General features: G+C 46.6%; 1 protein-coding gene across 2 annotated transcripts in view; it reads left to right on the plus strand.

The window, feature by feature from the left end:
• Positions 1-26256, plus strand: part of NDEL1 (nudE neurodevelopment protein 1 like 1) — a 354675-nt gene that overhangs the window by 78317 nt on the left and 250102 nt on the right. For both annotated transcript variants that reach the window (XM_069200297.1, XM_069200298.1), the window contains exon 2: positions 12065-12163. In XM_069200297.1, coding sequence (XP_069056398.1) covers positions 12078-12163 — 86 coding nt within the window. In that variant the 5' untranslated portion in view covers positions 12065-12077. The remainder of the gene's footprint in view (positions 1-12064; positions 12164-26256) is intronic.

Here is a 26256-nt window from a genome sequence, read left to right on the forward strand (position 1 = left end):
CAATGGTTACTAGCCCTGAGGGTGGGTACACCCTCTTTGTGCCTCCTCCCAAGGGGAGGGGGTCACAATCCTAACCCTATTGGGGGAATCCTCCATCTGCAAGATGGAGGATTTCTAAAAGTTAGAGTCACTTCAGCTCAGGACACCTTAGGGGCTGTCCTGACTGGCCAGTGACTCCTCCTTGTTTTTCTCATTATCTTCTCCGGCCTTGCCGCCAAAAGTGGGGCCTGGCCGGAGGGGGCGGGCAACTCCACTAGCTGGAGTGTCCTGCTGGGTTGGCACAAAGGAGGTGAGCCTTTGAGGCTCACCGCCAGGTGTGACAATTCCTGCCTGGGGGAGGTGTTAGCATCTCCACCCAGTGCAGGCTTTGTTACTGGCCTCAGAGTGACAAAGGCACTCTCCCCATGGGGCCAGCACCATGTCTCGGTTTGTGGCAGGCTGCTAAAACTAGTCAGCCTACACAGATAGTCGGTTAAGTTTCAGGGGGCACCTCTAAGGTGCCCTCTGTGGTGTATTTTACAATAAAATGTACACTGGCATCAGTGTGCATTTATTGTGCTGAGAAGTTTGATACCAAACTTCCCAGTTTTCAGTGTAGCCATTATGGTGCTGTGGAGTTCGTGTTTGACAGACTCCCAGACCATATACTCTTATGGCTACCCTGCACTTACAATGTCTAAGGTTTTGTTTAGACACTGTAGGGGTACCATGCTCATGCACTGGTACCCTCACCTATGGTATAGTGCACCCTGCCTTAGGGCTGTAAGGCCTGCTAGAGGGGTGTCTTACCTATACTGCATAGGCAGTGAGAGGCTGGCATGGCACCCTGAGGGGAGTGCCATGTCGACTTACTCGTTTTGTCCTCACTAGCACACACAAGCTGGCAAGCAGTGTGTCTGTGCTGAGTGAGAGGTCTCCAGGGTGGCATAAGACATGCTGCAGCCCTTAGAGACCTTCCTTGGCATCAGGGCCCTTGGTACTAGAAGTACCAGTTACAAGGGACTTATCTGGATGCCAGGGTCTGCCAATTGTGGATACAAAAGTACAGGTTAGGGAAAGAACACTGGTGCTGGGGCCTGGTTAGCAGGCCTCAGCACACTTTCAATTGTAAACATAGCATCAGCAAAGGCAAAAAGTCAGGGGGCAACCATGCCAAGGAGGCATTTCCTTACAGCAACCCTAAGAGGACTTGCATTGTCTTGCCGCTTTAAACAATTTTCTGATTCTTTAAGGGATCAGTTTGTAAGGTGCACGAATGACAAGAAAATAAGAGAGAAATTATTAATGAAAGATCCCAATTTGGAGGAGGCAATACAGATAGCCAATAGGATGGATCACACTGCTGTCTGGCTGCAAGAGATGGATGAACCAAATACAGAAGAGAAACGGAGTATTGTTGGTGAAATTAGGAAAAAAATGACTCACAAAGTAATACAGAAAGAAAAAAAACTACGAAAAATTGCGAAGGAATGAAAGGAGAAAAGCAGAAAAAATTTGGGTGGAGAGAAATAAAATGTTATCGGTGTGATGCTCCAGGACACATCGCATCCAGCAAAATGTGTGCGGCTAGAAATGCGAGTTGTTGCAACTGTGGCAAAAGGGGACATTTTGCCAAAGTTTGGAAATTCAAGTCCTAGGTGGTGGTGGCAGGACAATTCAGGAAATTCAGGATGTGTGTGAAAGTGTTGAGGAAATAATTTTAACTGTAGAAGAAGATCTTAATAACTGCAACGTTGGAAGTGGAAATTCACATATGGGACTGTCAAACAAGTCGAAATGGAGAGCACTGACTTCTTGGAGAAACCTCATGCTCAAATATTTTTAAACAATGTGCCAATCAAATTGCTAGGGGATTCTGGGAGTTTGTTCACACTTATTTCAAAGAAAGTGTATGAATCGGAATGGACAAATTCAAGGAATGAAAACTTGATGGAACTGGATATAAAGGCTGTAGGTTATGCTGGAAAGAGGACTGAGATGATTGAAATGTGATGGATGACGATTTTCTTTAAGGGTAGAGCTGTTAAAGGAAAGTTATATATCACAGACTATGGAACAAATGTATTGGGTTGGCGCCATCAAAGAGACTTGGGCATAATTCCCTGCTAAAGAGCCGGTAATGCTTACAGAAGAAAAAAGGTTGAAGAAGTGACATTAAAGTTGCAGCATCATCTGGTTGCAAAGCATCCAGAAGTTTTTTTTTTTTGTTTTTGTTTTTTTTTGTTGTCAAAATTGGGTCAGTTAAAGGGTTTTTCTCACAAAATAGTGCTAAGGAAAAATGCAAAGCCTGTGGTTCATAAAGTACGGAATGTTCAGAATTTGATGAGAGAACCTCTGAAACGGGAGTTAGATAGACTGTTACGAGATTACATTATTGAACCTATCGAATCTTCAGAATGGTTGCTCAAGTCGTAGTAGCTCCAAAGGATGGAGGAAAGATTCGATTCATTTGTGAATTGATCTTAGAGATCTAAACAGAAACATATGGGTTGATAGGCAACCTTTGCCGAACATTTCAGAAATGTTATCTATAGAGGGGAAAGGGAGTGTACTTAGTGTTCTGTACGTGTCATCTGCCTATCATCGAGTAAACCTGCACGAGGATTCTAGACACCTGACATCCTTTGTAACGCCTTTAGGGGCTTTCCGTTACAAGAGGATGCCTTTTGGTCTTGCCTCTGCTTCTGCCGTATTCCAGAGGATAATGGGAAATATTTTTGGGAATATGGCTAAGGTATTGTTTTTTTCAGGATGATATATTAATTGTAGGGAGCAGTGAGTCTGAACGTGATCTTTTGTTTGAAGAAGTGATAAATAGATTAGAAAAAAAGGCTTAACCATTAAGGAAGAGCAGTGTCAGATTTGAAAACCTGAAGTGACATACTTTGGACACACTATAAGTAGCCGTGGAATTAGACCTAAGAAAAGTATAGTGGCTGCAATTGAACATGCACCTGAACCTGGTTGTAAGGATGAGTTAAGGTCATTCTTAGGACATGCAGAATACTGTGCAAAGTTCATTAAGAACTTTACGGAAATAGTCGAACCTTTGAGGAAGCTTATGAAGAAGGGCGTGGTGTATGATTAGAATGAAGAGTGTAAGCATGCTTTTGAAGAAATGAAGAGGTGTATCTTGAAAGCTCCTACTTTAGGAGTGTTTGACGTGACTGCAAAAACTTATATAACCACTGATGCCAGTAATGTAGGCATTGGAGCGATATTGACGCAGGTTAAAGAAGGAGAAGAATATGTGGTTGGAAGACTGCAGGGTGCGGAGGTTTCGTACTCCGTGATAGAAAGGGAGGCCTTAGCTTGTTGCTGGGTAATCAATCACTTTAGATTTTACTTGTGGCGAATACTTTTCAGATTAAGGACGGATCATAAGCCGCTAACATATATTTTTAAAGGTGGACGTGGATTGAAAGGTAACGTTACACCACGTATTTCAAGGTGGTTGTGTCTGTGATGGATTACAACTTTGATAATAGAGTTTGTGAAAGGAAACAGAAATGTGGCAACTAAGCATATATAACTGTATTTGTGTGGCTGCGAGTTTGAACTAGGGTACCCCTTGTGAGTTGTGCCAGCCAGAGCTGTTATTCAGCAGAGAAACAGCGAGCAATGTGAGCTGGAGGGAGTGGTCATCAGTTTTCAGGACAGCCGGCAATTCCACTAGAAGTGTCCTAGCCGTAGGAGATGGGGAATTTGCTTAAGCCCCTCATGCCCCCTCTGTGTAAGGCCGCCCTTTCAGCCTATGCCCAGGCCTCTATTGAGAGTACCCAGGCAGAGAGAGTAGGGGTGCTGGACGACTTCCATCTGCAGGTGATCAAACGTTTAGCCAGAATAAGGGCCAGGTCTATAAATCGCACCGCTGCTTTCTTTTTCTTGGGTTAGCATATCAGCCCCTGTAGACATACTTCCCAGGTGTGCAACATGGAATGACCCGTGCTCTACACGAAGTCTGTGGTAATTCTTAGCCAGTATTGAGAAAGTGATGGCATGAGGGGATTGGTAGCAGGGTAGGCAATGAAAGTATTGGTTGTTTTTGCCGGGGAGTAAGGTATGCCCTCCGCATTATGTAATATTGTATTAATGTGAAGCAAGCATTGAGGGACACCAGGGCAAGGTATACCATTACATCCTGCCACTCTTTATTCATGCAAGGACAGCCCAAACAGGTATCCTAGTGCTGTTGTAGTGTGTTATGTGTAACTGCACCATGTGTGTACAAGGAGCTGGCTAACCATTGTGTCAGGTGTGGGCCCCTCCCTATTACATATAAGTACTGTATTGTGAGGTGCATGGTTTGTTTTTGTGTGTCTCCCTGGTGTATCCCCACTGACCGGATGAGGAAAGCATATAGTAGAAATTGTCCCGGAGGGGGTTCAGCATTCACAATAAGTTCCCCCTTCGAGAGAAGGGCACCGTCACAGTACAGGTCTCCCATATTACAGAGTCCCACCTCCTCCCAAGGGCATGGTCGGACAACTCTATCAGATGTATGTGCCAGAGCATGTTTCACCTAGTGATACTTAAATCTCAGAGTCCTCTAGACCAAATTGCTCACATAGCTCTCAGTTGTTAATATACTCCTCAGGCCCCACAGAACTTCTACCTTAGCTGTGCCTATCAAATTCCACAAACTGAAGCTTGGTAGGTTTTTCAGGTCTGCCAACATAGGGTCCCATAATGTTGTTTCCCTGGTTATCTTCCATGTCATGTCAGTTTCCTTTCAAATCTGGACCACTACTGTTGTGGGTTCTGTTGTCCCTGGGGGGGCATCCCTCCCATAAAGTGCCCTGGGGTACCTTCTTTGTGTTAGGGTTTGTCTGCCTGCCATCAGAGCAGGATCACCCTGTTCAGCAAAGGCCACGTAATTTATCACTGTCAATTGCTCTGCCGAATAGTCCCGTTTTAGGTTGGGAAGTGCACCCCCCCCCCTCAAAATAATCCCTTATCAGAATAGAGGGCACAATTTTAGGCATACCTCCATCCCACAGCAGTACTCTGGCTGTCTCTGTCACCGCTCAGAAAAAGGAGTTCGGATTTTATATGTTGTGTTTTGTAACACATAACAAAATGTAGGCAAGTAAATCATTTTAATGAGTCCCCTCTCCCCCCTGTAACCTCCCTTCCCCCACCACCCCCTCAACATGGACAGCAGCAACTTTCTGATGGATACAACTACCTGTGGATTCCTCACCTGATGAATACTCCCATGGCGCCAGCATTTGACGGAAATCTTCTTACTAGTCTCTGCACGTCGACGAGGACGTCACTCTAGCCCACGCGACGCCGTCTGACGTCATACAGGCAATAAGAAGTCCTCGCCGACGTGCCGATGACAGTTCCCTTTTTTCCGTGCATTCGAAACGGTTATCTTCGAGGGAGTTACTGTTACCTTCATGGTTACAGTGTATTGTCTGCTGCGTAGTCTTCTCTGCGGTAACAATGTCTCAGAGGAAGTCGGGTTTCAAGCCCTGTCGAGAGTGTGGGGGCAAGATGTCAGTTACAGATCCTCACTCCGACTGTCTATGGTGTTTGAGCTCCGACCACGACGTCTCGACTTGCGATTCATGTCAACACATGAATCCGAAGGCCCTCAAAGAGCGCGAGGCCAAGTTATTCATGGCAAAGTCAAAGAAGAAGGAGAAACATCATAAGAAGTCTTCTTCGCCAAGGTCTCACCGGCGTCATCGAGACTCCCGGCGCCGTAGAGACTCACGACGTCACTCCAGCAAGGAGTCTCGTTCGAGGTCACCTTCGGCTCGGCGTCGGAGGACTTGGGAGGTCAGCCCCACGGTCACGCCGCATCCATCGACGCCGTTGCCCTCTCCGGCGTCACCGACTTCACCTGGTCAGGCGTCAGTGATTGAGGTGGTGCAGCCTCTTGTGTTTTCTCCGGCGTCGCAGACGTCGAGGCCGGCGTCAGGGTCGCCCTCGATCCAGGCACCCCAGTATCCGGCTTTTCCCACTCCTGGAGCCGATAGTACCGCGTTTCTTAATGCGATGTATACCATCTTTCAGCAGATGGCTCCAGGAGCTGCTCCGGCTGGTCCTTCGGGGCCCTTGGCCTTTTCGTTGGGTGATCCTGCGCCTCTTCGGCCGGCACCCTTTATGCCCTTTCTCCCTTTTGGGAATGTGGGCTCGGCGCCGGTGCCGGCGTCGGTGGCCGCTCCGGTGGCTTCGGATGTTTCGGCCCCGGAGGTTGCCCCTCCGTCGAAGTCAGGATTTTGCCCTGTGACTCCGGTTGGTCCATCGGCTCCAAGACCTCGTCCTCCGGCTCCTGCCTCGGCGCCGAAGCTGCCTGTGGCGCCGGACGCGGCGTCAGATGCTTCTGGAGATCGGCGCCGTTCTTCGACGTCGGCGGAGGCCATGTCGACTCCGCGTATCGAGGAGAGACTTCATTCGAGGAGGCGTGCTCTCCGTCTTTTAGAAGAGCAAGAGTACCAGCGAGTCCTAGAGGAGGGAGAGATTGAGGACTCTGGAGACGGACTGCATGGTCTGGATACAGCCAGTGGGCTGGACACTTCCCCTGAGTGGGACCTTTCATCTCCAGGGGAATATACGGAGGAGGCTGCTTCCTTTCATGCTGTGGTGAGGAAGGCAGCGAGCTTTTTGGACCTGCCTTTGCCGGTGGCAGAGGCAAAGCAGAATTTGCTGACAGAGGTATTGCATCCGGCCTCTGCTGCAGCTGAGCCTCTCTTGCCATTTAATGAGGCTTTGCTGGATCCGGTGTTGGAGGTGTGGAAGAAGCCGGTGTCTTCCTCGGCCGTTCATAGGGCTGTGGCCAGGAGGTATCGAGCTGCACCATCTGACCCTGGCTTTCTCTCTAGACACCCTACGCCGGAGAGCTTGGTGGTGCAAGCCTCCTGTTCCTCAAAGTCAGCGCCTGGTTCCTTCCCGACGGTGCCTGGAGACAGAGACTCCAAGAAACTGGATGCGCAGTCCAAGAAAATATTTTCGTCATGCAGTTTGGCGTTGAAGGCCACCAACGCCACGTGCATTCTGGGGAGGTACATCCATGCGCTGATGGATGATATTTCGTCTTCATTCACGGAGCTTCCCCAGGGTCTTTTGGATGTGGTCTCGGACGCCCAGGCTGCCGCGACCCAGATTATCCAGTCTGGGCTGGACACGACCGACTCGGTGGACAGGGCGATGGGCACGGCTGTGGTGGCAAGAAGACAGGCCTGGCTCCGAAACTCAGGGTTCTCTGCGGATGTGCAGTCGACCCTGCTGGACCTCCCGTTTGATGGGGACAGACTGTTTGGAGCCAAGGCAGATTCAGCCTTGGAACGATTTAAGGAGAGCAGAGCCACAGCCAAATCGTTAGGACTGCAAGCTCCTTCTTCCTCTGCCTCTTCTAGAATTTTCAGGAGGTTTCGGGGATTTGGGCGTGGCTCTTATTCCTCTTCCTTTCGGGGGAGGTTCCAGCAACCCGCCTCTTCCCTCCCCTATAGGTCATTTAGAGGGAGGGGGAGGGGTGGGGTCCGTACCAGAGGAGCCTCTCAACAGCACTCTGCCTCTTCCTCGTCCTCTGGAGGGGTGCAGCAGGGGAAGCAGCCTTAGGCTTCCACCGTTTCCCACTCACTCCTCTCCTGTAGGGGGAAGATTACAGCGTTTTCTCCACAAGTGGAAGTCTATCACAACGGACACTTGGGTTCTCGGCATTGTGGGAAAAGGCTACGCCCTTCCCTTTCGGGAGTTCCCGCCCCTCATCCCGCCCCGCCCATCTTATTGTTCAGAAGAACACCTCCTGTTGCTAGAACAGGAGGTTCAAGTCCTCCTTTCAAAGGGCGCGGTAGAGTTGGTCCCAGAGCAGGAAAAGGGTCGAGGTTGTTACTCAAGATACTTCCTGATTCCCAAAAAGGATGGTCAGTTGAGACCAATCCTGGATCTGAGGATCTTGAATTGGTTCCTCAAACAGGAAAAGTTCAAGATGCTGACCCTAGCACAGGTGCTTTTGGCGTTGAACAAGGAAGATTGGATGGTGTCTGTCGACTTGCAGGATGCTTACTTTCATATCCCGATACTCAAGTCGCACAGGAAGTATCTCCGGTTTGTGGTAGGGTCGCAGCACTATCAGTTTGCGGTTCTCCCGTTTGGTCTTACTTCAGCACCTCGAGTCTTCACAAAGGTGATGTCAGTGGTTGCGGCGGAGCTCAGAAGGAAGGGGATAGCAGTATTCCCTTACTTGGACGACTGGTTGATCAAAGCCAAGTCCCCGGAGCTTGTGTCGCATCATCTGCAGTCAACAACCCAGTTGTTGTTCGACCTGGGCTTTTCGGTGAACGTGCCCAAATCTCACCTGGAGCCCTCTCAGCGCCTCCTGTTCATAGGGGCAGTACTGGATACAACATTGAGTCGAGCCTTTCCTCCGCCTCAGCGGATTCAAGATATTCAGGAATTGGTTCCAATGTTTCGAAATGGAGCGGTAGTTCCAGTCCTCAAGGTCCTTCGTCTGCTCGGTCTGTTCGCCTCCTGCATTCTGTTGGTCACGCATGCTCGCTGGCACATGAGGGCTCTTCAGTGGTGCCTCCGAAGGCAGTGGTCTCAACACAAGGGAGATTTAGAAGGTACTGTCAAGATCTCCAGAGATGCTGCTGTGGAATTGAAGTGGTGGATTGCGGGCAACAATCTTTCACAGGGGAAGCCGTTCGCGCAGTCGCCACCAGTGGCCACGGTAATAACGGATGCCTCCACCCTAGGATGGGGAGCTCATCTGGGGGATCTGGAGATCAAAGGGCTTTGGTCTCCAGAGGAACAGGTGTTTCATATCAATCTGTTGGAGTTACGGGCTGTACGTTTGGCTCTCAAGGCCTTCCTCCCATCCCTTCGTGGTCAGTCGGTACAGGTCCTGACGGACAATACTACCACGATGTGGTACATAAACAAACAGGGAGGAGTAGGGTCGTACCTTCTCTGCAGAGAAGCTCTTCGGCTATGGTCCTGGGCAAAGGACCATCAGATTTGCTTGGTGGCAAATCATCTGGCCGGGGTCTTGAATGTACGTGCGGACAGTCTCAGTCGCCAATTCTCGGCAGACCACGAGTGGCGTCTCCATCCAGATCAAGTCTGTTTAATCTTCCAGATGTGGGGGTTTCCTCGGATAGATCTGTTTGCCACTCGGGAGAACGCGCATTGCCCGTTATTCTGCAGCCTCCAGTATCCGATGCAGGGAGCGTTGGGGGACGCGTTTCAGATAACCTGGTGCGACCAGTTGCTTTACGCGTTTCCCCCCATACCCTTGATTCCTCGAGTGTTGAGGAAAATTCGCCAAGACCGGGCCCAAGTCATCTTAATAGCTCCGGATTGGCCAAGGAGGGTATGGTACTCCGACCTTCTCCAACTCTCACTGTGCCCTCCGCTCCGTCTCCCTCTCAGGGCAGACCTCCTCTCGCAGTCGCAGGGGCAGGTTTTACACCCCAACCTCCAGAGTCTGCACCTACATGCTTGGAGATTGAACGGGGCAACCTGAGTTCCTTCTCTCTCCCGCCTGATGTAGTGGATGTTATCTTAGCGGCCAGGCGACACTCCACTAAATCTATCTACGCTAATAGGTGGTCTAAATTTGTTATGTGGTGTGGAGAGAGACAGATTGATCCCTTACATGCTCATCTGTCACATGTTTTGTCTTTTGCACTGTCTCTAGCGCAGAAAGGTTGTGCAGTAGCTACCATTAAGGGTTATTTGTCGGCCTTGTCAGCCTTCATTTGTCTTCCAGACCAACCATCGTTATTTAAATCCCCTATTGTTCTCAGATTCTTGAAAGGTCTTCTGAATCAATATCCTCCAAAACCATTTGTTATGCCTCAATGGGATTTGTCCTTGGTCCTGACTTTCCTTATGGGGTCCCCTTTTGAGCCTATGCATTCTTGCCCCTTAAGGTATTTGGTTATTAAAACAGTATTCCTGGTAGCTATAACATCTGCAAGGAGAGTGAGTGAGTTGCAGGCCTTATCGGTTAAACCCCCTTATATAACGTTTTATGGGGATAAGGTGGTGTTGAGGACCAAGGCTGCTTTCCTTCCGAAGGTTGTTTCACCCTTCCATTTGGCTCAGACAATCACTTTGTCCACGTTTTATCCTCCGCCTCATCCTTCAAAGGAGGAAGAAAGACTACATCGCCTGGACCCAAAAAGGGCGTTGAGCTTCTATATCGACAGAATGAAGGATATCAGGCTGGAGGATCAGCTGTTTGTCGGATACGTGGGCAAGAGGAGAGGAAAGGCAGTCCACAAGAGAACACTCTCCAGGTGGGTTGTTCTTTGCATTAAAATCTGTTACTCTTTGGCAAAGAAGGATCCGCCTGAGGGCATTAGAGCTCACTCCACCAGAGCTAAGTCGGCCTCTTCGGCCTTGGCCAGGGGTGTTCCTGTGGTCGACATCTGCAAGGCCGCAACTTGGTCGTCCCTTCACACTTTTGTGAAACATTACTGTTTGGACTCTGAGGTCAGAAGGGACGGTCATTTTGCACGGTCAGTGCTGCAGGATTTCTTGGTTTGACCATTTAGGCACCCACCGCCGGGCGTGGTACTGCTTTGGGACTCTATTCATCAGGTGAGGAATCCACAGGTAGTTGTATCCATCAGAAGAACGAGTTACTTACCTTCGGTAACGACTTTTCTGGTGGATACATTAGCTACCTGTGGATTCCTCCTTTCATTGCATTGGGTTATTATTATTCTCATGCACGTAAAAAATGTTGGTACTGTCATCGGCACGTCGGCGAGGACTTCTTATTGCCTGTATGACGTCAGACGGCGTCGCGTGGGCTAGAGTGACGTCCTCGTCGACGTGCAGAGACTAGTAAGAAGATTTCCGTCAAATGCTGGCGCCATGGGAGTATTCATCAGGTGAGGAATCCACAGGTAGCTAATGTATCCACCAGAAAAGTCGTTACCGAAGGTAAGTAACTCGTTCGTCTCTACCGGGCCACATTACTTTTATATAGAATGAGGAGTCTGTTGAATTTATGGTGATTGCAATACCCAAGTACTGGAAGCCCAACCTTGACCATTGGAGTGGGCACTTCCAGTCCTCGGGAGGGTCCCACCATATGGGCGAGTAAGCTACTGGCTTATGCCAGTTTATTCTAGTCCCTGAGTAAATGGCAAATGTATTTACTATCTCCAGTATCCTTGGAATTGAATGTAAGGAGTCTGCAAATAAATCAGCTGCATAAAATTAGGTTATATCCTACCAGTCCTGATCCCAATTTAGCGCCACAATAGGATGTCTCACCTCACTCATTCCACCAACGGTTCAATGGCCATGGTGAACAGCAGAGGGGGAAATTGGGCATCCCTGATGAAGTGCCCCTCCCCAAATCAAATTCTTGATAGTGCCCTATTTACACATACTCTGGCTAGGGACGCTGTATAGAACAGCCGGACCTGTGAAGAGATTGCTTGACCAAAGCCCATCTTGTCAAGCGCCGCCCATAGATAAGGCCATTTGAGCAAAACAAATGCCTTTTGGGCATGTAGGGAAAGTATTGCCGCTAGCTCCGCAAGGGATGCACTGCGTTCCATGACCCCATGCAAGGGTCTGAGATTGTTTTGCCATCCTGTGTGGTATGAACCCAGATTAGTCTGGACAAATCAGTTTTTCTACCACATCATACAGGTGGCTGGCCTGTACTTTTTCCAGTATCTTTGTCTCTAAGTTCAGCAGTAAGATGAGCCTGTAAGAGGTGCAAAGTTCTGGTTGCTTTCCCAGGTAATGGATCAAGGCAATAATGGTCATTCGAACAACCCTGGGCAGACATCCTTCCGTCCGGACATCCCATTTACACTCTCCACAGGCGCGCAATAAGCACACCCCACAAGCACTTAACCACTATTGAGTAGTCATTTGGACTCTGGGTCTTACCACTCTGCAGCTCCCCATTCTTAGCCTCTTTTATCTTGCAGTCAAGCGTATACCTCTTTTCGGGTCGGGTGACAGTTGTTTATTATGCTTAGAATGATTACGAGTAAAACATTTTTTTCCATAGAATGACTTATCCAGCACATATCCTTTGAACTGCTGTGACTCACTATTACCTTTGTTTTTACAGATTTTTGTTAATAATGGAAAGTGAAGAAATGCCAGACTTCAAAAGTCCAAAAGAGGAAATAGCCTTTTGGAAAGAACTTGCTAAGAAGTTCAAACAAAGGTATGTGTTTGGAAGCTAAGATGACGAAAATATATTTTTAGCTTGGATGTTATACATATCTCAAAGTTGTGATTTTACTGCGCATAATTAATTTTTCCCTTATCGATTTATATTTATTTGCATTTTTTGGGTAATTGGATGTGGAGCAGATCTCGATAAGCATGGGAAAGGTGTGGTAAAGTATCTGAAATGAAATGGAATACCTTCTGGTAAGGTAAACATTAGTTGAGAAAAAGTGCAGCATTTCATCATTTCCCAAATTGAAATGAATAGGCTCCTGGCCTTGCCCTTTTGGAGATGTGCATTGATTTAGAATCATTCCATAAAAGGCATATGCTCGTTAATTCTTCTGTTTTTTTTAGTGTTGAATCAAGCATTTACAATTATGATTTTATACTTCAGAGTACACAACACATAGGTTTGTATTAGGTGAGATATAGGCAGAGAAATACGTTTTTACACCAATAAAAATATAATGTACTTTTTGTATAGTAGAAAGGATTTATGACGGAAAGCCAAGTTTTGATTTCATTCACGCTTGTAACCCATCGAATTACTTTGACATTGTCATAACCACACTTGTTACACAAGTTAACACCTGTTATCTTGTGGTTCTTTCTAGAGCGCATGACCACCGAAGCTTGTTGGTGCTGGGCAGAGTTAAACCAGCAAAATACTAGAAGCAATTGTGGCAGATTGTAAGCGGCTGTGAATAACGTTCTAGGATCTACCTTAAACTTAGTCTGTGGTGGCTTCTGGTTTTTGAAAGTTGTGGGGTGTAATACTTTACCAAAATTCAAGCAAGTGAGCGAAGTGAGTCTCATGCCTTCTAGGAGGTCCCAGCACGGAAAGGGGTGGAAGGTCCAGTGATTTGGGATTGGGGGGTGTAGTTATCTAACTCCAAGAAAACGTTTGAAAAAAGTGGGGTCAAATAGTGTTTTTTAAACACAATGTTCACATAAAGTTCGCTGGTGGATAATGTGCCTTCTTTTCATGAACTGACTAACACTCACTTGAAACTGAATATTGCAGTATCTTCTGTTTGAGAAGTGTTTGTTTTCTGATGGATATTTCTAACTGCAGATTCAATATCTTTTGAAAATTCCAAAGGCGTCCATCTGGATTCTAAAAATCTTCTAACAGTACCCCTGTGCGCAAGTATGTGGCATCGTATGGCTCCGCGCCAATGTTGTTCGACTCTGGAAGTGATGTGGGAACTGCTTACAAGTGCCACCTGTGCCTGGGGATATCAGTTCCTTTCTTTCCCTGCCACCAGACGCAGTTCCGGAACTGACTATTGCGTGAGACTGTTTCCTCAGAATTTGATTCAAATGACCGGCATGCAAGGGAAATGTGACCATATAAAACAAAAGGGTTCAAAACTTGTAAGGACTTTAATAAGCAAATGTCTGTGGTTGATCCCCACCAGAGTTGTTATTGGTACTTGCGGACGGAGCACAGCTCCTAGGACCTGTAGTGAGCGCTATTTTGAATCTGAAGGCTATTCGGGGCCTTGATGCAAAACTCTATGTTGCCAAATACTTGAGGTCTCCACAAGATTAGTGGTTGAGATCCTGCTCCTAAAGAAATTCCCTTGACAGTTCTTCGTGTTAGTTGAAGTCTTCAGGTAAGTCAAAAAAGAAGCACAAGAAGTCCAAGTGGGACTCTGCCCCTTCCCACTACTCTTGAACTCCTGAGAAGATACAAGGGCATAAACGTGCCTCTCAGTTTCGGTTCTGATCTTGATCTCCTTTGCAGCAGATTCACATTCCCGTCCTGGAACAATCCTCTGCGTGGCAGCAGCAGATCCGCGATTTTAGCAGAGCTATGCTGTGTTTTCTCAGCACACCACCAGCTCCCTCTGGCATGCATCCAAGGCCCAAGAAACCGCAAGGACCTCCACCTGGAATTTCGCAGGTGGGTCTGCTCTCTGTGCCACCTGGAACCTGTGGACCCATTGCAGGACCATCTCATGTGACTTCTGTCTTGGTTCCACAACACATGGCAGACCCTAGAGCATGGATGCCGATCCAGATGCTGGACGACAACGTGCAGTCAATAATGCTCTCCAACTCTGGACTCACTTTGCTTCGTCCAAGACTGCACCCAGATCCCACTTCTGGCAACCCATTGGACTCTGATACATTGCCATTGCCTCAAAGAAGGGCCCAGAACAGATTCCAATAATGACCAATACGATGAAGGGACAAATTTGTTCAACCCTATACTGTGGACAACTGGTATGATGTGCTGTTAGTTTTCAGTATTCTGAAGACCTTTCTATAGACTGCGCTGGTCTCTCCACCTGGGCCACTGCTGAAGAGTGCCTCCTTAGCAGTTGTGGTATGGAGAGCTGCTGAGGTTCTTGACCTGAAATTGGCCACCATGGAGATGAAAACCATTGTTCTTGCTGACGTTCTCAAACCCAGACAAATTAATACTGAGCTCCTTCTACAGTTTGTTGAGGCCCTCAGAAGTGCCCTTCTTGAGACCTGGGCAAAGCCATGTTCTGGACCACTGGTAAATAGACAGCTAGGGAGATGAATCTGCCCTACCACGGTTTATCTGGCTTTCCAAGCAACATTCATATCAAGAGAGTTTGGAGGTGCAGCATCCACAAGGAAGGTCAGCTCCCTAATGCCTTCCCTGCCACACCAACCAATAGAGAATCCAAGCATTTTGAAGCTTTTGGAAAACGTATGTTCTCCTGTACCGGCCTGGCAGTGAGGTTGGTGAACAGCTAATGCTTACTGAACTACTAGACTTGTGCCCTATGAGATTCTGTTGTTTCGGTAAGTCCTACTTACTCTGCCGTGTGACGTGGGCCCCACCCTTACACAAGCCATTCAGGAGGGCCACAATGCTGCAATATTCATAATTTGTTTTGTATTCCTTAGCCAGGCAATTGACACCAGTGTGATGCTCAGGAGGTATGCCTGAATGAGATCGCCGGACTTCACCACGGGATGTCTAATCTTCCCAAATGGTCATGCCTTTTCGATGAGACTCTCCTTTTTAGTGAAAAGGCACACTCTGCCCCTGTGTGCTTTAAAGACAGTAGGTCCGCAGTGCGCTTCTTGGCCCCATCAGCTGCAAAGCTTCAGGCTCCACCAGTAGTTCCATCCCCTTCGTGGCTATGGTACAGATGTTCAATATGGCCAGTGGGATCTTTCCAACTACGTCCAGATTTCAGAGGAAGATGCAAATGACCTTCAGAGGTGGCTGCTGGACAGCGATTGGGTCAGCTGCAGACCTCTGCTTACCCAGCCAAAAGCTACCAGTGATGACCAGTGCATTACTTCTGGTTTGGGGTGGCCATTTGAGAGAGGTAGAAATAAGAAGCATCTAGCCTCTGGCCTGGAGCTGCAGACCATCCTCTTGGCGTTTGAAATCCATCCTGCCTTCTGGTACACCACCAGACGGGGACTCCAAACACCCAGGCAGACGAATACAGCCACTGACACCTAGCGGATCATGAATGGCAGTGACTTCAGGAAGGTGGTGCAAGGTATCCTCCGCAAATGTATAGACCTTTGGCTTGATCTTTTTGCCACCACAGTCTCAAAACTTTAGCATGTTGGAGTTTCACTCTGAAACGATTTCCACCTTGAGTAGAACTTATATGCCTTTCCACTAATACCTCACCTGCCCCCAGTGCTGAAGAACATCAGGAGCGCGACAGGGTCCAAGACATCCTAGTGGCATTTGATTAGGCCAGCAGAGTGTGGTACCCGGAACTCTTGGGCATGAGCGTCTGTCCACTATCAGGATTTCTCTTACATAGGACCTGTTACAACAACAGGATAAGGTCATGCATCAAGGCCTGCACAATCTTCATCTCCATGCTTGGAGATTGAGCTGCAGCAGGTGACTGCATTCTACCTTCCTCCTGAGGTTGTTGATGTCATCTTGGCAACCAGGTCTTCTCTAAGAAATTGGTATAGCCCTGTATTTGGTACAAATTTGTAGCTTAGAATGAACCCCTGCAGGCAAAACTCAAGTGTTGCTTTTTGTGCTGGGGGGGCGTTGCCGGATCAGCCATCTTTATCAAATCATCTTTGTGATGCATTTTGTGAAAGGGTTACAACATAAGTTTCCATCTATTCCTTTCATTATTCCCTACTAGCAACTAAACATCGTGTGCACTCCCTTTGATCCTGTTCATTATGACTTCTCACCCTCAAGTCAGTTTTCGGTAGCTCCATAACATCGATGTGACATGTGAGTGACTGCCAAGCCCTCTCTGGCAACCCACCACACATGACTTTCTTTCCAGACAAGTTGGTATTGAGGACTCAAGCCTCCTTTCTTCCAAAGGGGATGAGGCATTTTCACTTAGTGAAAAACATCACCCTCCTGGTGTTCTTTGCTCTGCTGCCTCCCTCTAAGGAGGAGGAATGGCACCATCAGATAGATCCTAACTGAGCTCTAGGGTACTGCATAGATTTCTTGGTCCAATCTGATACCTGGGGAATATTCAGAAGGTGAAGAATCTGTGGTTAGATTAGCCACAAGAAGTGGTGTTAAGGAAAATAAATATCTTGTTGTTATAAACTCTGCTCTCAAATCCTCAAGCAAGACCTATAGTTGCTCTGGTTCCTGGCCTTCTAGTGCTCAAAATGTATACTTTTATATTATTGCATCGATAAAAACCCATTCACCGACGTCAAGAGGAAAAATGGCATGCTGCCAGAACCTTATCCTTGCTTTTTAAGACCTCCTGATTCATTGGTGGCATCTGCTGCTATTTCCAAAAAGGAACATAAGTGAATGGAGTTGGTTGGAAGGTTTGTACAGCGTCATCCATAGTTGTGATGGCTGCCAGTTCCACCGCAGTGCTGGGCCAGTACAGCAGAGAGCTGTGTGCTGCTGTATTGTCCATTTTCCTGACTGCTCCTGGATAAGATATGATTTTAACAATTACGTCAGACCAGGCCATTAGTGCAGCCAATTATTCAGCTGATTTGGCAGCACGCTACATCTGTCGTGGCATCTATTTGAGAAGCAACCCAGCTGGGGCTCATGTCTTTCAATCCTTAAGTGTAAACAGAAAATCATGGATGTGCCTTTTTGTGGGTATTCCCTTTTGTTCTCATGCCAGTGATTATCTCCAGCTGCTAAGACAGAGAATTAAAAACATTACCTTGTGTTGTCTAAGAGAAAATGAAAGCGTTTTTAAAGGTCTAATTTAAGGGTTACAGGAGAGGTCGACATCATATGCATATTTTCCTTTGAGAAAAGTATCAACAGTTGCAAAAACGTTTTCTGGGACAAATGTCTCACAAACGTAGAAGCTTGCAATAATCTTCTTTTGCTGCAGGTAAAGACCCTCCAGCGAAACTAAGAGGCTCGCTCTGCTACTAGAATCCAGTGCCCTTGTTGGGGAGGGAGGGCTTGGGGGATATTTCCAACCGTTTTACGTCATGGCAGAAGATGACAAAAAATGGCATGGTGCTGAATATTGTCATTTGGTTATAAAATTATATTCTGTTCATAATCTCCTTTGATTGCACCAGAAATGTCCAAAACATCACACACAAGCGATTAAATTTTTCTGACATAAAAAAAGAACTGTAGAGAAAGTCTGTCGCAGAAGAACAAGGGAATTTTCTCCGGTCTTGGTTCAGGCGAAAAGTCAAAATTTAGAGTGTCTTCCAATCTTGGATCTCAAATATTTCAACAAATGTGTGAAGAGTGGAATATTGAATACTGGACCTCAATCACCTTTTCCCCACCTTCACAGAGGAGAGTGGATAACTTCGGTCTGCCCACATCCCTATCTACAAGATATATCAGACCTTTCTCTGTTTCAGAGTGGATCACTCCCACTACAGGTTTTGCATTTTTCTTTTCAGTGTAAGTGAGCACCAAGGGTTTTGCCCCCAAATCAGTTACAATGGTAGCAGCAGTCAGGGATGATGGAATTCCTATCGCCCGACGCCGGGACATCTTGTTTGGGGTCAAGGGCAACAAGTTTTTATGTTTACTTTGTCCTTGGGACAAGTAGGCCCAACCCTCTGCAGCACAAACCCTTTGGCTGCCTGTTTACAGAGAGTGGAACTCTCTGCAGTTGAGGTAATGTGTTTCCAAAAGATAATGCTGTTCGAACTTGTATTTATGGTTCATTATTTGAAAGCCTTGATTATTAGGGTGAGTGCTGTAAATAAATGTTTTAAGGTCACACTTCACTACTGACGTTGGTTCCAGTACAAAAAGAAAACAGCTGTGTATACACATGTTTGAAAACTTTAGCCTATGAGGCTAAGTATAATGCTCCCAGAATGCTCTCTAATTAGATGCAAATGAAGTGTCATTTAGTAAAATGTGTTGATGCATGCTAGTATTTCCCAAAAATATTTCTAATGGTAAATCAGTGTAACCATTTTCAACACGAATATGGGAAGCATGAAAATAAACAAACACTGACAAAGCCAACTGATCTGACATATTTTTATAAGTCTTTTAGTTTCATCAATGCATGTCTTGTTTTGACATGGCTTTTGTAACACTTTATTGTTGTGGGAGCTACCAGGCCCTCAACATTGTAACAAACACTGCCAAAAAAAAAAAACTAAATTTTTTGAACTCTAAAAGCACACGTTGCCACCAGTGGCATAACAAAGGCCCCGCAGCCGCCCTCCAGGGGGTCCCATTAGCACAGCACCTGCCCTGAGTGAGTCTGGAGAGGGGGCTCCTCCATGTTCTTTGCAAAGGGGCACCCTCCAGTTTCGTTACGTCACTGATTGCCACTGTAGTTCCTGACACTGAACAAAACTACTTTGTGTGCCAATATGCTCCTTGTGGAAGAGCAGAATGCAATCACTCACAGTAAAGCCAGCCAAAAGAGAGAGAAATAGAAGTTTTTATTAAACAAAATGTCTTTGTTAACACCAGACCTAATTAGGGACCAAGACCCACATGTAGGTAGCTTTTTGCATGTCACAAACAGCGACTTTTGCTGTTTGCGACGTGCAAAAAGCACATTGCGATGCACAAACCCAGTTTTGCGATTCAGTAACCTGGTTACCGAATTGCAAAACGGGTTTGCGAGTCGCAATTAGGAAGGGGTGTTCCCTTCCTAATTGCGACTCGCAGTGCAATGTAGGATTGTTTTGTGACCGCGAATGCGGGCGCAAACCAATCACAGTTGGCACCCATTTCAAATGGGTGCTAACACTTTCGCAAAAGGGAAGGGGTCCCCATGGGACCCCTTCCCCATTGTGAATGTCACTGTAAACATTTTTTCAGAGCAGGCAGTGGTCCTGCGGACCACTGCCTGCTCTGAAAAAATGAAACAAAAACGTTTCATTTTTCGTTTTTGTAATGCATCTCGTTTTCCTTTAAGGAAGCAGTCACAGACATGGTGGTCTGCTGTCTCCATTGCTATTCGCAAGGGGGTCGCAAATTGCGACCCACCTCATGATTATTCAAATCTGAACCTACCTACATGTGGCCCCAAATTCTTAAAGAAAGTCACAAAAGTGCACCCATGGTATATGTCGTACCCCTATAAAATATTTGTGAACTGTATTTTAGCATGGGTAAATACGCATGTGTAGATTTGCTCATGTGAAAATCTATTGAGCATCTGCAAGTTAATTTTCCCTCCAGCCACTTTCTTCCCAACCCTGGAAGAAGTTCTAATTCTGCCATTGTCAGGAGTAAATGTCCAACCTTTCTTATTATGGGAAAATATTAGAGAGAAGCTGGTGAAAATCTTTAAAACATGCAGGTTAGTAGGTTTGCAGACTCAAAGGCATTCCAGCCCTGGAACTATTGCTTACTGCTTCCTCCAGCCCCAGTATGCAGATCTGCAGAAAGGTGGCAAAATAAGGAAATTGCTACAGTAGGGATTGAAACTGCAAGTATTCAAGCCCTATTATGGTAGTAACCCTGGCATAATCAGAGAGGCTATTATCAGAGCTCTTACATAATGAGATTGCTTCCATAATTTGTCGCCACACTACATGGCACCAAAGGGACAAGTAGATCTTTTTACAGGACAAGTAGATTTGAGAAGCAACCTGTCCCCTGGACAAGTAGATATTTTAATAAATTCCACACCCCTGAGCAGTACTGGCGAAGAGGGGAATGTTTGTCAACCCATATCTGGATGACCGGCTGGTAGAAGCAAGTTTGGCACCAGTTTTTTTAACAATAGAACAGCCTATCCCCGTCTGTGACCAGGATTTTCAGACCCCCCCCCCCACCGTTGGTCCCCCCCCCACCACCACCACCACCAATTCTACACTTCAACCAACGCAGACAATTCCCTGGGAGGTGTGATGGACTCAAGCCAAGTAAAAGTGTAGCCCCCAGAAGAATGATGGTCCTCTTTTAGTTACAAAGATTTTGCCTTTGCAATTAACAGCAGCTCCATCAGGCAGACAGCTACCATCATCCCTCCTGGACATTTTGATCTTCTGAATCTTCTTAGTTTTCAATGCCAAGCTGAAAGAGTGCCTCGAACCCCAGTGGTGTCAGATGACTTGGAACTGGGAAAGTGAAAGCATGATTCAGTAAACACTCAACACTCAACACTCTTAGGCAGGAGATTCTTGGAGAGCACAGCATTTTATTCCTGCTGAAAGGACATCTTAAGCCAGCCTCGGCTATCGCATGTTTAGCAGTTCATCACTAAGTATGAGCATATATACCATTCTCCAGCAATGGAAATGTTCAGGCAGTAGAAGTGTCCATACTCTAGAAGAGAATGACTCATTGTAACCATAGTTTGTTTTCCAGTGTTATTCTGCCGACTAAACATTGTGAAGAATAATCTTGAGAAGCCTTCTGAAACTTTTAGTTTGAATATATCCTCTGAAAGCTATCTGTTATTGCATCTCTTCCTAGTTGGGTGGCCAATGGAACAATTAGTGATCTATGTCAATATGCAATTTGGTAGTACCACACTTCCTTGCTGGTGCAGAGAACTTGTCAAGAAGAGAGGTATTACTTTATTTTATTGGCAACATTTGGCTGTCAGTTCTGTCCAGTTTGGTTGCTTGTAGGAAGAAGCTTTCTCAGGCACCCTTTATCTCCATGCCAAAGGATATTAAGGAGGCAGCCTCCTTGGGGGGTTACTTTTGTCCTTTCCAAGTTGATGTGCCCCTGTTTGAAACCATGCACATATGGCAGACCTGAAACATATCTCATGGAAAGTGGCTTTTCTTGTTGCCATAATTTCTGTCAGAAGGGAGATTGAGGAACAATAACTGGGTTTCAACAAACGTTTTCTTAAAAACTTGCTGTGATTTTCTGCTCTCAGTAATATCAGACAATCTCTCTTCCTAAGTTATTTCTGAAGCATTCACCTCCAGCTAAGAAGCTTATCATACTCTGGAATGTTAAAATGTTACTTGGACAAGACCACATTGATATGACAGTCCAAACAGTTATCCATAAATTATGATGCAGTCTGCACAGGTTTAGATTTATCAAAGCAAACCATAGTTGGATTGTGCCTTGTTGTTTTTTTTACTAGATACCAAAAGGTGAATAAGCTCTTACTCCAGTATTGGAAGCTTTCATAGATTCACATGCTTGAATCCTTCCCTGTCGTCGAGATGGGAGTCCCCGGTGGAATATACAACTTAGGCCTAGAATGTAAATCTACATCACATGCTTTAGACCTCAATTCCACAATCTATCAGTCATTTCGTAAAATAGACCCATACTCCAATTTGAACCAATCAAATTGCCTTATCCCATAGAACCTCCTATGTGGAGCTGCCTTCCCTCAGATTTTCCACTGCACGCCGTGCTGAGGAGTCTCCTTTGAGCTCTGCTCAAAACTTTTTCTCTCAGAAGACTAATACCTGAATTTGGACATTTCTTTTCTTCTTTGGTGCTTCAAACCGGCTGCCATGTCCGACACCAAGAAAGGGCCTTTTTTGATCCTGTGCCTCTTGTTTAAAGAATAGAATATATGTGGATGATCCACATGAGGAATGCATTTCCTGCTTATATCCCAGTCACAAAACCAAGGACTGCAAGATATGTAAAAGGTTTTCTACAAAGACTTTGAAGGACAGAGAGGGTTGTCTGCTTTTGTGGCTTCAGAAGGTAAGGATAGCCACTCAGCCTCTAATGAGGACAGTGCCTCTACCTCCATCTCTGCTCCCAAAATACCTGTTAAAAGAAAGCAGGAAGGCTTGGATGTTCAGGAGCCACTCAAGAAAATGGCACAGAAATCTGCCAGGACCTCCTTAAAACATGGCCCTCCACAGAAAAAGCATACAGGCATTCAGAAGGCAGAATCCCTCAGAAAGTCCTCAAAAAAGACTGTTTCTGAACAGTCTACACCACTGTTGAAAATTCAACACCGGTTCAAAAAACCAAGCTCTGCACCGTCGACAGCGCCATTGTCGACGATGCTCTCATCGACGACTGTTGCATCAGTGACTCTTGTAATAGTCACTATTTCAATGTCGATGGCAGCAGGATCCTATTCGACTGCGCTTTCATCTTTGTCGTTGGGGCACCCCATCTCGTCAACAGGACTATACCTGTTGATGACCCTCTCGTTGATGATTGATCTCACGTCGATGCTCCCGTCGGCGTTACCTCAGTCAACGATGTCCTCGTCGATGACTCCTCCGTCAACGATGCCTCCAACAGCACCTCCGTCGACTGTACTTTCGTCGTCGACAACACTGTTAACCACATTTCCAGTGTCTACGTTTGTCGACGACACCAGTATTTTTGTCATCGACAGTCAAAATGATTCCTGCAAAATGACAAAGACCATCGTCATTGCCTCTGTACCACTCTTCACAGCATACTCCTCTTAGAAGGATATCTAAGACTCATTTGACACCGTCAGTCACATCACCAAGTAAAGTGTCAAGACGTTTGCCATCTCGCTTTTTGGATGGCGATGGTGATGATGATGACGGAGCATTTGGTGTGGCCAGGAGTCCGTCTCAATTACTTGTGAAATGTCAAGAGTACTCTGATGATCACTCGTATTATGATCAGCAATACTACGAACCAGTTCCGCAACAACAGCAACAAGGAATGGTATGTTTGCCTTCTGGTCTGGTTTCTGAGCTACAGGCCATGCTGGCAGATTATAAGGAGCGCTTCTGTCCACAGCCTGCAGCAGATCCTATTCCAGTGGTTATGGCACCATGTACTCTGGTTCCATTTCCAGTTCTTCCTCCTACTCCACAGATTCCTTCTCAAGTTCCACAGGGTCCGCAAGCCCATGCTTCGTCAGATGAAGTGGCCGAGGAAGGCAAAGTGCTGGATGAGTGGGATGAAAATGTACTCCCTGCAACTCAATCACCAGAGCCAACTTCTTTTGAGTCCCCTCTGGAAGATATTGGATGGTAGGTGCCTTGACAACATCGTCTGCCATTGTGGTGCGTGCTGCAAACTCCTTGGCGCTACTGGAAAGATATGACAGGCAACTGTGGTCAGACATTGCTCACTCAGTAGATGATCTTCCAGATGCTAGCAAGACCGAGGTGAGGAAGATTCTCATTGAAGGACAGCGCACATCTACAGAAGTTATTGATTGTGCAATAGACATTGCCACTATGGGGTTTCGGCCTCTGGCCGGATCAGCAGTATTAAGGCGGCAGGGTTGGCTTAAGGCCACAAACATTCGACCGGGTGTCCAGACTAAGATTCTGGACCTTCCCTATGATGGACAAAACCTTTTCAGCAAGCATTTGGATGACTCTCTCCAGGCAATCAAGGCAGACACTGATACTGCCAGGTCTTTTAGGATCACTGCAGTATAAGAGCACACCCTTTCGTGGGGCCAGAGGTAGAGGGCAGTCTTCCTTTCGAGGTGGTTACCAGTCCTACAGGTACCCAACTTATTCCTCTCTTTCTCATTCTTCCAGACCCCAATATCAGAGACAACCCCCGGCGGCAGCATACAGCAGACCTCCTCCCAGAGGAACGCCTTAGCCTGCAGGATGCCTACTTCCACATACCCATTCACCCGAAGCACAGGAAATTCTTGAACTTTTTAGTAGCCGGCAGGCACTTTCAATTCAAAGTGCTACCTTTCGGGCACAAAGTGCCTCGCCCCTGTTGCAGCATGTCTACAACACCACAGCCACCAAATATTTCCATACCTGGACGACTGATTAGTGAAGGCTTCCGACATCCAGTCGCTACATTATTCTCTCAAGACGAATTTACGCCTTTTCAAACAGTTAGGTCTGACTCTCAATCGGGAGAAGTCCCATCTTTAGCCTAGCAGGAGAATAGTTTCCCTGGTGCTGTAATGGACACGACTCAAACAAAGGCGGATCCAGTGGAGGAAAGACAAGTCAAACTAATCAAACTAGCAGGGGCACTTCAGAAAAGAAAGGCTTTCAGTTCGACAGTTCAAGTCATTACTGGGGATGATGTCCTTGTGTATCAATCTCATTCCCCACTGTTGCCTTTGGATGCGTCCACTGCAGGAGGAGCTCAACGAACAATGGAAGCAGACACAAGATTCCTTCAGGGACATCATACGGATGACAACAATGATGTTAGATTCCCTCGACTGGTGGTTAACACCGGCAAACATCTCCAGGGAATTAGGATTCTTAGCTCAGGTCCCTTCGTTAACAATAACAATGGATGCTTCGATGGAGGGATGGGCTGCATGTCTACAAGACCTCCAAGTAAGTGGCAAGTGGCCCCCTTCTCACGCTACTCTTCAAATCAACCTCCTCGAGCTCGGAGCTGTGTACCTGGCACTGCAGGCTTTCCTGCCAAGAATACGAGGCTCATCAGTGCTTCTCCGAATTGACAATACGACCCCATGCACTACATCAACAAGCAAGGAGGGACTCAGTCTCATCTGCTGTCCAGGGAAGCGCAGACCATTTGGACCTGGTGCATTCAACACTCAGTGCACATAAGGGCAGAACATCTTCCAGGAGGAAGCAACATCACAGCAGACACGCTAAACAGGCTAGGCACATCTTCTCTCAAATGGGAACTGAATCGGCGGATGATGGCTGCAATGTTCCTCAGATGGGGAAAATCAAATTTGGACCTGTTTGCGACATCTCAGAACGCAAAATGCCAGTTTTATGCAAGCTGGCATCACCAACCAGGGTCGTGGGGAAATGCCCTTTCGATAGCATGGTCAGGGATTTATGCTTAGGCTTTTCCTCCGATACCTCTACTTCCATGGGTGATCAGCAAGGTCAAATCCGAGCCATGTCAGATATTCCCAAATGCTCCAGCCTGGCCGCGTCAACCGTGGTACAGAGAGCTACTGTTGCCGTCGTCGTGCCCTGCCATCAGGATAACACGGATTCCGGAACTATTAACCATCAATCAGGGCCAAGAGAGGCATCCGGATGCCAAGTCTCTCAGATTATGTGCATGGCTCCTGAATTCAATGAATTCGGCCATTTGAATATTCCTGACGAGTGCAAGACCGTTCTGGCTAAAGCGCGTGCGGATAGGACTAGTAAAATGTATAGATTAAAATGGAAACAATTCTGCTTGGTGTGTGTTGCTAATCACATTAACCCACTTACATACACTCCAGGAGCAAGTCTTGCCTTATCTCCTTCATCTGGCACGCCCTGGTCTTGCCCATGCATCTATTAAGGTTCACTTGGCAGCTATCTCCAGATATAGACGACTCTCTAAGGGGCCATCCGTCTGGTCTCATAGGCTTATCAAACAATTCATGAAAGGTCTCTTCCGGTCTTTTCCTCCAGTCTCCAGCTTGGCAACTAAATACAGTCCTGGGTCAGCTAATGAAAGAGCCATTTGAACCCGTTCATAAAGCAGACATCAAATACCTCACCTGGAAGGTAGCGCTTCTGTTGGCCGTAAACATCTGCTCACAGAGTTGGTGAAATTCAAGCATTTTTTCCATTCAAGAACCTTTTCTGAAATTTCCTGGCGATAGTCATCCTACGAACCAATTCTAAGTTTATCCCTAAGGTTCCATCAGACTTTCATATTAATGAGCCAGTGCTGCTAAAGACTTTCTTTCCACAACCTCAATCTAGAGCAGAAAGATCGCTTTCTTCTCTTGATGTCAAAAGATGCCTTAAGTTCTGTCTGCAAAGAACGAGTTTGATCCGAAAATCAAACCAACTCTTCGTGGCATTCAGTGC

This window comes from Pleurodeles waltl, chromosome 7 (assembly GCF_031143425.1).
Source record: "Pleurodeles waltl isolate 20211129_DDA chromosome 7, aPleWal1.hap1.20221129, whole genome shotgun sequence".
NCBI lineage: Eukaryota > Metazoa > Chordata > Amphibia > Caudata > Salamandridae > Pleurodeles > Pleurodeles waltl.